General features: G+C 40.4%; 1 protein-coding gene across 6 annotated transcripts in view; it reads left to right on the top strand.

Annotated features, from left to right (window-relative positions):
• The window catches only part of NDEL1 (nudE neurodevelopment protein 1 like 1), a 67,649-nt gene that overhangs the window by 12,726 nt on the left and 41,053 nt on the right, over nucleotides 1-13,870 (top strand). For 3 of the 6 annotated variants that reach the window (XR_005063648.2, XR_012130493.1, XM_073234838.1), the window contains exons 1-4: nucleotides 3,803-3,947; nucleotides 11,255-11,352; nucleotides 12,263-12,416; nucleotides 13,311-13,459. Coding sequence is in view for 4 of the 6 variants with exons in the window: in XM_073234838.1 (XP_073090939.1) it covers nucleotides 11,267-11,352; nucleotides 12,263-12,416; nucleotides 13,311-13,459 (389 nt within the window). In the remaining 2 variants the exon portion in view is untranslated. Of the gene's footprint in view, nucleotides 1-3,802; nucleotides 3,948-11,254; nucleotides 11,353-12,262; nucleotides 12,417-13,310; nucleotides 13,460-13,870 lie in introns of those variants that run through there. The other 3 variants (XM_037027117.2, XM_037027119.2, XM_037027118.2) reach the window with 2 other exon arrangements.

Below are 13,870 nucleotides of genomic sequence, written 5' to 3'. Positions count from 1 at the left end.
TGAGCTGAATCCTCTCCCCTTCCCTCCCCACCCCACCCTGCGGTCCTTTGTATCCCGGCATCACCTAAGTTCAGCCTTTCATGCTAGTGAAAATCTTCTCCTATGTATGGTAGTTTTTCTCAGAATTTGGGCCATCTTCCAGAAAGTGCTGTCAGTCTTGCATTTGGAGTTATAACCAGCAAACCATTGATTCATTAATTTTTTCACACTTTTAGTTGAAGCTGTCTTGCCTTGAGGGTTTCAGCCCCAGGCAGGTTCACCATGGATTCAGTGAGACTGAGAAATGACAATGGAACATTCTTGGGGTAAAAGGGTTTATACCTGGCTTTATTCTGCTAGTAGTAGGTCTAGCACTAGAATCATGTCTGCATCTAGCATCTGCAGGTCTATAATCCACCTCCATCTCTACTTCTGCCCTGGGCAGAGCTCTTTATGTCGTGACTCAGTCAATACTAGCTTATTGCCTACAGGTGTGGAAGCATTAGCCTAGCAGTAGGCCAATTACATCATCAAGTAGTTTAGGATCAGGTGAAGATCCTGACCAAAGGAACTTCCATTTTCCCCACAGAAGCATATTAAATGTGTTTGCTAAAAAAAAAAAAAATGTGTTTGCTAAGTGCCTATTGCTGGTGGGTATTAGGACAGACAACACTGTCACTGAGCTCAGTGAGCTTTGGGGAGGTCAGTCGCCTCTATGACCAAAAGGCCATGTTTAATAACTCTTCTGTGACCTATATGGCACTCTACTTGAGCTCAGAGGAAGGAATCTTTAGGGTCTTTAGGCATCAGGGGAGGCTCCTGGAGGATGTACCACATGAGTGAGACTTCAAAGGCAGAGAAGAAGATGGGTTGGCCAAGCCTAGGGAGCAGCTGCAGTGCACAGGGCAGCGGGAGTTAATAAATGGCACAGAGAGCAAGGGAACTATCAGGAAGAGTCTGGTCAGGACCAGATAGGTGAGCTGTAGGAAGTAGACTGTAAAAGTGGGTTGGAGTTGTTTAGGGAAGGCTTTGAATGCCAGACTTTGCAGTTTATCACAAAAGCAATAGGATGCCCAAACAAGTTTTGGAGCCAGTGGTGCTCTGTACACAGTGGGATTTAGATGGCTGTGTGGACTGCTGGGCTGGAGCTAGAAGAAATTCAAGGGAGAGAAGTTTGGAAGGACAGCTAAATAGAAGGAGACTTTGGACTGGGGAGATTCAGGGAGACAATACTGGAAAATGGGTTTATTTGTGAAAGTTTATGAAGGGAAAGTTTTTGGGTTCAGTAACCATGTGAGAGAAATTAAAGGTGGGGAAGGGATAACTAAGGTGATTTGATGGGGCATTTGTGCCTCGCTGGCTAGGGGAGTGATGACACCATTGGCAGATACATGAGAACTGTTTTGGAAGTTTCCACTGGGGCAAAAGGAGAATCCGTTTGGGGTTTAGATGTGAAGAGCTGGAGGTTGCGGTGGGACATCTGGCAGATGTATCCAGCAGGCTATTGGTAACGCTAGTGCATGCTCTCAGTGACTGTGACATTGACCCCTTGTAATGGGACTCATGCCTCAGCAAATCCCTTTCTGATGGTTTATGAAGGCAGAGGGTGGTGCAACTCTCACTTTTTCTACCTTTACAAAGGTGATTTTGTAACATCTTTTCCCCTTAGAGGCTGCCTTGAGTCTTCATTCCCCCTTTACTTTCCTTGGCTGGATATGAAAGCAGAGAGTGGGGCAAAGTTGCTGATTGTTACTTGGGAGAAAGTTCAACCAACACAGAGGAAGGAGATTATGAAAGGGCTTTGCTACCTCTGAGAGCCCTGCCAAGCACAGTCCATTACGATGGGGCCAGGATGTCAGTCCTGACATACACCAGCTCTGGGTCTGGCCTGGGTGGGAGAGGTGCTGGCCTGGAAGATGATGCCAGCATCTTCTGGACAGCCTGGCTTACCATTAGGTGACTCAGTGTGTTTTCAAGGATGACATCAGCCAGGAGGCGGGGATGAGAGCTGAATCCTTTATTTGTTTTTTCCTCTTGGGATGGGACTGTTCTATCTTGGCACTAGGTTCATAGGAGACCTCCTTGCCTGATCACCGCTCTGCGTGTAATTTCATGGGCCAGAGCACAGCTGCAGCCAGGCAAGCAGAGTTCCAGAGCCTGAAAGAGCTTCCACAATGTCCTGGGTCATCGGGCTTGACTAAGACATGCTTGGGTTTAAAACCCAGCCTCTTTGGGTCTCAGTTTTTCAATATATAACATAGAGGTAATTATCCCAGACTCATAAAGTGCTTGTGGAGATGGAGGGAGGTAATGTATGTAAACACTGGCACAGTACTCAGCCCAATCCATGGTAACTGTTACTAGTAGTACCCCTTCCTTAGCAGTAGTATAACCGTGGTTAACAGTGTGCTTTCTGGAGTTAGACAATACAGACTAGGTGGGCTTGAATCTTGAGTCTTCTTTTTTCAAGTTGAGTTAACCTTGGGCAACTTCATCTTGTTGAGTCTCAGTTACCTCATTTGAAAATGGGAATAATAATAGTACCTCACTCAGAGTCAGTAAAGATTAAATTATGCAAACCAAGCATTTAGCACAATTGCCGGTACATACAAATGGTGCAGTAAAAGGGAATTATTATTATTATTATTATTATTATTATTATTATTATTATTATTATTGTGGTCTTTTCAACCCTGTCTGTATCTTTCAGTGTCTAGCTCAGCATGGGAAAGGTGCCTCCTTCCCCCAAGCCCCATTAATCACTTCTCTGATCTTCACTGATTGGGTACTTCTTACCATCCATCTTGCATTGGTCCCTTTTATGTCCATTTCCTCAAAAAAAAACTGGACCTCTCAGGCTAACTTTGCTCTCACCTTGAGGCCTGTCTACACACATCATTATTGTGTTCAAAGCACCCACAAACCCCAAGAGCACTGACATCAGAGAGAAGTATGTTGTACATCACATAGGAGAAGTTCCTAAAACTGTTTTTAAAACAGTTCTATTCCTTCAAGTGTCCATTCCCTAAGCAGTTGCTCATCCTTTCTCCCCTTTCAGGGCTGCTCCCCCCTCAGCCTTCTTCCAAGTTCCCTTCCCGATGACTGTAAAATGAATTCCTAGTCCTGTAAAATGGATTCTATCCTTTAGGCGGCCCGAGGGGATGACAACACACCCACACCAACCCACCCACCCACACACTTATATAAATACACACTTAGAGACAGTATATAAATGGACATAATTATTCTCTTGGTGCCCTCAACGAACCACTCATTCAACAAATATTTGAATATTTGGGTGCTCACTTTGTGTCCAGGACCAAGCTATCTGTTGGGATAACAGAGACCTAAGAGGCTGTAGCTCTCATGGAACTATCATCCTACTGGAGGAAGAGAACAAGGATAAAAATTCAGCTAGTGGATGTGCCATAAAAACAACACAGGTCTTTGTGAGGGTGATGGGGGCGCTAAAACACCGCTGATACTCTGGGGCGGTCGGGGACGGACTCGGAGGTGGAATCTGAGACGAGATTCATCTTATGGACAAGAAATACTGAAACATTGACACTTAAAGGAACCGGGAAGCAGTTGCTCACCCACAGTGGTGCCACCTTCCCGAGTGGCAAAGTGTTGGGTAACCGTCGAGGCCCAAACCCCGCCCATCGCTGTGTCCGGGGGCGCCTGCGCAGAAGGTCACCAGCAGCCTGACGTTAGCTCGCCATCTTCGCCACAGCCCCTCCCAGGCCGCCCGCGCGCTCGTGCGCATGTCCCGAACCGCGACTCCGTGCGTCACAGTGGCACCCAGGCAACCCCTGACGTGTCGGGGAGGAGCCGGCGCTGAGGTACGCGGAGTGGAGATCGGTTCTGCGGAGAGCAGCGGAGCTGAGCTGCTGGGCGGGCCTCGCTAGGCCGGCGGAGCGGAGACGTCGGCCGAACGGCGGCGAACATGCGCTTTTGACACACTGGAGGTGAGCCTGCGGCTCGGGGACGCTCCCGAGGGAGCCGGGCCGGGCCAACGGCCCCGAGGCCTCTCCCCGGGGAGCCTGCCGGCCCTGAGGCTGTGTCTGAGGCCCCACTGGGCTGGGCCCGGGTTCTGGGGCGGCCAGTCCGGGGGCCGCCGTTCCAGCCTCTCTAACTGCTTATCCCCTACCCTCGTCCCAGGTGTGGCCCGCCAGGGGCGCCGGGAAGGGGGCGAGTCCGGCGGCCTCCGGAGGATGTGGCCGCGTCTGGGGGTGAGGGAGGAGGCCGGAGGCTGGGACGTGGCACACCGTGGGCTGGGGCGCTGGTGCTGCAAGGGGCGGCTCAGTTGAAGGTGGCAGCGGCGCGCCCAGCACTCCGCGTCCACACGCCCTCCCAGGCCCCTCAGCCGGGGGGCTGTTCGGCGAGGTTGGATTTTGAGCCCTCATTGCTTCTCCCGCGGGGGGCGAGAGCGGAAGCTGCCCCGTCGGGCTCCTTTGGCATTCGCTTGACTCCCCGCCCCAGACTGCTAATCACCTCTCTGGGAGTTCAGAAAAGTCTCGCCAAACGAGTTCGGGTTGCTTGTGTTCGCTTCTTTTTTTGTGGGAGGCAACGAAGTAATAGCTCTTTAAGTTTTGCCACGGAAGTGAGGGTTCTTTCACTACACATAATTACATTGCATTTCTGTAGTGCCTTTACACATTTCAGAACAGTCTTGCTCTATCTTTTGAACTTCATCGCCCAGTGGTTGTGCCTGGTTCTGTTACGGACGTTTAACTGATGGGGAAGTTGAGCCTGGGTGGTGTGGGGGTGGGGTATCAGTGATTGATATTGTGGAGTCTACCAACTGGTGAGTGGTTTCTCTTGGATAAAAATTTAGGCTGGAGTTAATGGTTCCTTTCTTTGGAGTTTTTATATCCTTTTCAGCTAGAAAGCAAAGCAGAACATTTTACTTGCCGAAAATATTCCAGTAGCTAGTAAAAGAGTTTTTCAAGTATTTTTGAGCAGGCTCATCTAGAAAAAGAATTGCTATTCAGGCATAAGAAAAAATCCTACTCTGAAACGTTCACGGGTTGCTGGCTAATTATTTTGTCCGATAAATTGTGTTGCTCTAAATGCACTTATGAAGTAAGGTAATGGCTTTGCTAAATCATGAAGGTCAGGTAAAGTTCCACATTAAGTCATGGGTTGAAAAGAAGTAAAGGGGAACTGAGTAAATAAAAAGCTGTCCTACGAGTTTCTGTTAAAATTATTATGTAAAATCAGAGATAATAAGACTTTTAGCGGGGTTGACCTAATTGCTTAATCTTATGCAGCTCTTCTTTTTTAGTTCTGTTTTGAGTTTTTAAATTAAATTGAAGTTGGATCAGGAACACTTAAACAGGAAACTTAAGTGAAAGCTTAGATCTTGCTTTCATGACATCTGTAAAACTTGTTTTTATTCTTATTTTAAATTATGCTGAGAAAAAAAAATGCTGAGAGGAGTTTGGTTACTAAAGCTTAAAATTAATTCTGATGTACTTCTGAGCACTTGATAAGGTAGAAAAATAAGTGATAGGGCCAAAAGGGAGATGGTATTTATGATTAACTTATTGAAAAGCTAAAAATTCTGTAAATATCACCTTTGGGAGTAGAGGAATTTGCTAAAAAGTGAGTTCCAAAAGACCTCTTCCAGTCTCAGTAGTCCATTGTACAACTGTTAACAAGAAGACAGTATCATAGAAAATGGATTGCACAAAAAGTAGTTTCTCTGTAACTACACCATTTTGGACAGGCTATTTAATACCCAAGTGAACTGATTTGTTGTTAGATATCTGAAGGTCATGTATGTAAAAGTTGTCATACTTTTGAGATTCACCATATGAGACATGGTATTGAGGGAAGATTTGGGTAGCAGGGCAAAGTACATAATTATCTGCCTTCATTTCAGCTTTAGAACATCATCGATGAATCATTAAAACATTTTTTTTTTAAGCAGTATAGTTTTCTGTATTGGCTAACTTTCTATATATCCTTAGTGTCTCCAGTTGCATAGTTCAGATAACGCAATGAACACATCCTTCCACTGTAATTTGAAGCAAACTGAATAGACTGTCTTTACAGGCCTTCTAAAGGTCTTTTGAATATCTGCAGTAGTAGCAAATTTTTGTTCTTTGTTAAAAATCAGAGTTTTGGAAAGGTTAAGTCTGTTGAATAAAATTAGAGTGGTAAAGCTGGCTGATACCAATTGGGAAGCAGTAAAAATGAGGTGTGACCCCAAAGAAAGAACTTTTTGTTTAGTTTTTAATGTGGCACTTCAAGACTATTCCAAAAGAGGTTTTAGAAATGTTTTCAGTAATGGTGGTCATATTTGTGTGTTATAAATTCTGAAGCACATTTATTTTGTGGTCATACTTCAAAGATGAACTACCATTTTTTAAATAACTTAAATTTATGCTGCATTTACTATGTGCCAGGCTCTGTACTGAGTAAAGAGTAATATTAACTCACTTAATCTTCACAACAACCCTATTTTAATTATTATCCCCATTTTTCAGGTGAGGAAATGGGACCCTGAATTGTTGAGTAACTTGCCCAAGGTCACCTAACTAGTGAGTAGAAGAATCTGATTCAGAACCAGGCAGTTTGGACCCAGGATTTGGGCTCTCAACTTCTATGCTGTGTTACTTCTACCAGAAGTTACCTGGTTAAATGTTTTTAATTGGTTTGTTCTGATGATGGTCATTTCAGTAAGTTTTCTGGTGTTGATTACAATACTGTTTGAGGAGTTGGTAAGCAATTTGTAGAAGTAGCCTGTTAATTAGAAAAATCGTCATCAAACTAAGTTTACATAAAATTCAGCAAATAAATAGAGAAGCTGTGTGAAATAAAAACACATATTAAAAAAATAATTTTGCTTGAACTATTTGACACTAACCATAGTAGTTGGATAAGGAGGATACAAGAAACAGAACTACTACTCAAGGAGTTTCACATGAAAGACTATTTAAAACCTGAGTCAGCGAACACATGAAAAAGCTGGTAGCTGTGTTAAGAATATGGGCCTATTCAAGAACCAAAAGACAGGGACAAATGGATACGTTATAGTACACCCAGCGGTGTAAACAGTGAGATTCCTCAGGGAACACCACTTAGCTAATTACTCTTTCAAATAATAACTGCTATAGGTCTTCTAATACTGTATAAATGGGTCAGTAACAAGAAAAACATTTTCACGCAGAAAAGTTTAAAACTGTGCATGTGAATGATAACATTTATAGACCAAAAACAACCCTAATCCTATTTGATGAAGGATTGGCTACACATTAAAATACATTCAAATAAATGTTAGATGTCAAGGAAGTCATTATGAACTTCTTAAGGACTCTGGCCCATGGACTACACAATCACCGGTATTATCAATTGGTGCATAGTAAGAGAAAAAGTACCGACAATTTAAAAAGTACTGTACTCACAAATAAAATATTGAGATACCAAAGAAGCACCAGTCCCTCAATTCCAGAAAGGCATATAGTAATCCAGAGAAAGTCCAAAGCATGATAGTGAACATATTTTAGGGACCAAGATGGTTGCCAAGCAAGTATAAACTAAAAAGAAAAAAAATACTCACTTTGAGAAGATCAAGGTTGAGAAGTATTAGCATCACAATCTACAAAATTAGAAAGGGCATGAGAAGGAAAACAAACTTGTTCACCAAATCCTGGAATTTTACAAGGGGGCAACACATAAACACACAGTGAATTTAAGATGAAAAATGGAATATTTGTTAGTGGCTATAAAATTAGAGAACTTATATCAATTGTATAAAGTAATATAGAATCAGTAAATTAAAAATGTTAGACTTGAATCTTTATGATTAATTAAAAATATTTAAATATATAAAATATTTTATATAAAGGTAAGGGTCAGGACCTTCTTACACTGTTTTGATTCCTCTAGTTTCCACTTGCCTTTTTGCCTTAAAAAAAAATTTTTTTTTTACTGACACAACCTCAGATTTATCCATCTTCCCATTTATGCTGTCTGTTACATGGGATTCCTCATTTTTCCTGGTGCCGTCCATCTGGTTGAGTTACTTTCTGGGCCTGATGGACTAGGTGGGCCTCATCTTGGGACATCTCTTCCTTGCAGTTCTGGGTTGGAGCCACTGTTTCCTGTACTCTGTGCTGTCCACATCTTGGTTTTCTCTCGTCTTTTGTTCCTGTCTCAGAAGTGTTTGGGAGGTAACCCTCCAGAGTTCTTACATGAGAAAAAAGTTCTCTCATTTCCTGAATTATCTGTTTCCTCTCAGTTCAATAGGTTCTAGGATTTTCTTATTCATGCTTTTGGGTTTTCTCATTTGTCTGGTTGTTCTTGGTTGTTCATTAATATGTAAGACTGAAGGGCTGGACAGTGGTTATTTTAGGTAGCAGGTGGTATCTCCAAGGGTCTCCACAGTAAGTCCCATCAGCTCCCTATTTAATGTGGAGCCTACTACACTGGGTTTTCTAAGTGATTGTGCATGTAGCCTTGCATGTGTCAGACTGATAATTTTGTTTAGCTGAGAATGATAGGTTTTATAATCCTTATTTAATTCATAGTGATGTATTGTGAGGTAGAAGTAAACAATGCACAAATCCTCCATTCCTGAAATAGGAATTTAGATACTAATAAAGGAAAGCAGTACTTAAAAAGTGAAGAGGGAATTATTAAAGAAAACTTATATGTCAGTTCAAGTTTTTGTTGAATTTGTACTGTGTTCCATGTTTCTGGAGATGGAGAAAGAATTATAAGTAAGACAGGAAGGAAGTCCTGCCCTCCTGGAACTAGCTGGAGAGAATAATTTCATTTCTCTTCAAATGTTTCTTGTTTAAGATAGAGTAAGTGGCAACAGAACTTTGCTTCTTGTGTCCTAATCTTTGTAACAGTTTGCAAAGCCATAATTTATTGGCTTGTGTATCAAAAGTGGCATGTTTTTGAACTGCACATTGGTACATGGTTGTCAGTGTTCAGCTGGCAAGTGCATCCATCCAGACTTGAGGACTAACGCCCAAGAGCTTCTTGAGAGCTGGTTTCATAGATTTCAAATGTAATCAATAATTTTGGGGGCATTTTTGGGAGACTTTCTGTAGAACATTTAAGGGACACAGTGATTGTTGCCTCATTCCTAGAGCTTCTCACATGTCTTGTAATTATATCTTCATCTGGATTGTTAATATGAAATATGTCCCTCCCCTCAAAGAGTTGTTGATACTACATGATGATGCCTTCAAGTGCTTTGGATATTCTTTTGAAATACAGACACTTGTTGATGCTAGATTAGCCTCATCCTCATTCACACCTTACTACAAATTTAAATTACATTTACAAATAAGATTATCCCTACATCTGAGAAAACGGAATGGGCATTGGGTGAAGGGATAGGATCATAAAATTAGTATTATTTATTAATTGTTATACGTACTTGAAGAAACACAGGTCACCTAACCTAAACTCTCATTAGATGAAAAATCTGAGACTTTAAGAGATTAAGCATATTGCTTAAGGAATTTAATGCAGAATTGGAATCCTAGAAAACTGTCTCAATAGGACTCCCAACTGTGAGGCTTACGTTGTGCTGTCATACTATAGGTGTATCTGCAAGATTAAAATAATAGAAGAGTGTGCCAGTGTGGGAGTAATCATGATGAGAGGAGTACTATATATTTATGTAGTACTTAACAATGTCTGACACATATTTATGCATTATATGCTTCCTTTGAACAAAGTGTTATTGTTGCCATGAAGGGATGAAAAGTATTTCAAGGGTCCATCTCTTTTCAAAGGCTCTTTTTTTAGGCTAGTTGGTAATTTAAGACAATTGGAAGATTGACTAACATGTCATTAAATAAAAGGAATAATAGATGGTGTGGTCAGCAAAGACTTGACCAAATGAGAAAAAATTGCAGTAGACCTAAAAGGAATTAAGCTAAATGTATAAAGTTACATTTTAATTTTATTCAACTGGAATTTCACTCATGTACCTCTTTGGTATCCCACCCTGAAGTTGGAGCTCTGTATTTGTCTTTGTGTGTGGCTTTTGCTAAACTTTTATGAATGGATAGTGCTAGATAAACTCCCAAGTTGGTTAATTTACTTTTAAAGTTGGTCTTTAGTTCTTGCTGCCCAGTATGGATTAGGCTGAATCAATTTTGGTTTAATTTAATAAATGTTATTGAGTATCTATTGTGCAGGCATTGTACTGCGATATAAAGAATAATAATATACAGACTGGTAGAGGACATAGATTGTAGCAAATGCATTGCTATGTGCTATATCATGAAAGCATGTAAAGGGTATAGAGGTAGCCAAGAGTGTCGGAGATTTTAGCACATATCTGAGTGAGGGCAGGAGAGCCTTTCTGGAAAAGATGACAGCTTTTAAAGGACATGTAGGAGCTTTCCAAATACACAAGGAAGGGAGAGCCATTTCAAGCAGAGGAAACATCCAGGCTTGAAACAGAATGGTGTGCTAAGACTATTTTGAACACTATTGCTGGCATATGAAGTGGGGTGCTTGTGGAGGGGGATGTAGGAGGTAAGACTGAAATGCTCTAGGCCTGAATCTAGAGCAAGCCAAGTGTCTTTGGTATTCCGTCTAGCCTGACAATCAGTTAGGAGTTTTAGGTAGTCAGTTCAAATGTAAGGTTAACTAAATACTTTTTCCACCTCTGAACACTTTGGAGAAGAATTGAGACAAAAGAACATTGAAGTTGGGGGATTAGCAGACTTAATTTCTACATTTTAGAAATATAATAATAGTAAATTATTGGGAATGTGGTGTCTAATTTCCTACTATTAGAAATATAATAATAGTAAATTATTGGGAATGTGGTGTCTAATTTCCTAGTAGGGTCAGTTGGCATAAAATGTTTCATGCAGGTGTTTTGAAGCAGTTGTACAGCAGAGAAGGGCATGCAATAGTATCAGCTGTGATAATAAGCTTGTTTCAGTCACTTGGTTTCCAGAAGACCAGTTGGCTGTAAACCAGCTGTTGGAGCCCTGTGTGCAGGATGATTCTGTGGGACCATTCATTCACCCAGAGCCTAGTGCTTCAGTGCAAAGTGCTTCATTCTTTGTTAATCTGTTCCCCTATCATGACCACATTCACAATATGGTTGGTTCCTGAGAGGGGGGAAGTGAAGTGATTTATGTTTTCTGAGTTATAATAATCAACCACTCTTGGAGTCTTTTCTATTTAGTTCCCTCTAGAATGCTGCAGATTTAGTGTTGTGCCAGGTTTTATACTTAGATTCTCATGTTGTCTATTTAATTTATGTTTGTCTTTAATTTTTCCACAGACTTTCTTGATCATGGATGGTGAAGACACACCAGATTTTTCTAGTTTAAAAGAGGAAACTGCTTATTGGAAGGAACTTTCCTTCAAGTATAAACAAAGGTAATGTTGAAATGCATCCTAAAATAGGGGAGGGTATTTGGAATATGCCATCTCTATCATGTGCATTTTTTTTTTTAAATTTAGAGTGTCAGATTTAGGTTTGGATTCTTGAAATAGTCATAGAGTTGCTTGTATTTGAGAATAGTATAAAAATGCCATAAATCTTTATATTACTCAGATTGTTAAAGGAGTAAGAAAATAGTGTTATTTTTGATTTACTCTGCTATTTTACCTCCTCTTATGCTTATTATTATACTTGGCCATCTTTGGCCTCCTGTGTGTGCACTGATTCTGTCTCATTATTTTAGTCTTTGGGAGATCTGATAAGCTGTCTGGGGCTGCATACAGCAGACTTTATTTCTCTTCAGGAAAGTGTTACCAGTGTCTGCAGCCAGCAGAGCTTTGAGGGAGGGAGAAGAATTTCAGGGGTGTGGAGGATTTATGAAACCTCAGTTTATTTGGAAAAACTTTTAGATAACCTTTTAAACACCAAAACAAATTTCTTTTTAAAATGGAATTTTTCTAAAACATATATACATTTTCCTACTTTGGTTAACAGAGTTTACTAAGCCTTATCAAACCTTTTATTGCTATTCCGTTGTTATCGAAGAAGCTGGTTATTATATCATGGTAGTGGACTAGTTTGTGGCACAGTAATGTGTGCTTCTTTAGTAATATATTAAATAAGAATGATCTAAGAGTGAGTATATCTCTTTTGGGCCTTATAACCCATTTTCACTGAACCCTGAATATAGAGTAAGAGATGCAAAACAGATTGTCTTTATTGTGTTCTGTATCTTATGAGAGCATTATCATTCAAGCAAAATTATTGAATTGATACATAATCATCTTAAAGATGATCCTTAATGATTCCCAGCATAACTCACTTCCCCATTTTGTTTCTGATTAGCTTCCAGGAAGCTCGGGATGAGCTAGTTGAATTCCAGGAAGGAAGCAGAGAATTAGAAGCAGAGTTGGAGGCACAGTTAGTACAGGCTGAACAAAGAAATAGAGACTTGCAAGCTGATAACCAAAGACTGAAATATGAAGTGGAGTCATTAAAGGTAATTGTGGTAGTAGAAGCGGGTGTCATGTGCTGGGTTTATTAAAATGAGAAATATTTTTTCAGATAGGTCTCAAGAGGAATAGGCAACAACAAATGATTAGGTAAAAGGAGGCTTAAAGTGAATATTTGAAATAAACTTTTTTTTTGTGAAACTAAGGGAAAGGCAGTTTAGAGGTTAGGAGTTCACTTAGAACCTCTGTAGCTGTTAGTTTTTTTTTAATCTATAATGTTCCTACAATAATGTATTGTAGTTTGTAGTTCTATAATTTTCAAAAGCTGCCTGAATATTTTTGATAGTGGTACTTTAAAATTACATTTGTATGAAATTCACATTTATTTCATTATTGTTCATCCTTTACTTTTGAAGTTTAGTTTGGGTTAAAAAAATTTTCTTCTTACAAGGAATTTTCAGGAGTAAAAGGATTAACCCCTTTTGTGGCTTAGTCAGATGCTTAGGGAATTTCTGTTCCTGGGGAGTGTGTGTTTTTTGGGGAAGGTAGGTATGAGCAGGTAAAGGGTAGGGAATTTGAACTCTTGATTGGCAGCCTACTTCTTTGTGCTTACCCTGGGCTGCATTTAGCCTGAGAACCCGGAGGTTCCCCCATTAAGTTTGGGGTTTTTGAGGCAAAGTTTCATTATTTTACTTCTTTCAGAGAGATCATTATTAGATTTATTTCTGAGAGGAGAATGGTTGACTCTAAATTTTATATGAGTTAAGGCACGTTGAACAAATGTGTCATTATTTTAGAATATTTTAAGAAGGAGAAGGGTAATATTGGCTCGGATTGTGGGTGAATTTCTTGGATTACCCCCTTCATTTGGGTTATATCCTTCATTAAGGAAAATTATATATTAATAACACTCATTTTCCTTCCTATACACATGCCTTCAGGAGAAGCTAGAACATCAGTATGCACAGAGCTACAAGCAGGTCTCAGTATTAGAAGACGATTTAAGTCAGACTCGGGCCATTAAGGAGCAGTTGCATAAGTATGTGAGAGAGCTGGAGCAAGCCAATGATGACCTGGAGCGAGCAAAAAGGTAAATGAATGGTGTGTAATTTCCTTAGAATAACCAAAGTTGGCAGTCAGTAAAACTCTTGTGTCTTTAGGCTCAACCTATCACTAAGATCTTAGTCCTGAAATATTACCTTTTGGTATTTCATGTCACATGTAACTCAGCATTGAAGCTAACCAAAAATCCTTATCTCCCCAGATATGCCCTTCCAAGCCTCTCTTTCCATTTTCCCTTTTTCTTTCGTGTATCATTGTTGGCCCTATTGGTTTTTCTTTAAAACACATCTCATTCATTCCTCAACCTTTCCCTCTGTGTTCTCAATACTACCACACTTTTTGTAAGTGCTCACATCTTATACCTGAATTCTGCTGTTACTCTCTAGCTGATCTGTTTTTACATTTTTCTTCTTTTCATTCTCTTCTGTTCTAATATTAA

The sequence above is a fragment of the Manis javanica genome, chromosome 4, assembly GCF_040802235.1.
Source record: "Manis javanica isolate MJ-LG chromosome 4, MJ_LKY, whole genome shotgun sequence".
NCBI lineage: Eukaryota > Metazoa > Chordata > Mammalia > Pholidota > Manidae > Manis > Manis javanica.
The sequence above is the reverse complement of the archived record's forward strand: the minus strand, read 5'-3'. Positions and strand labels throughout refer to the sequence as shown.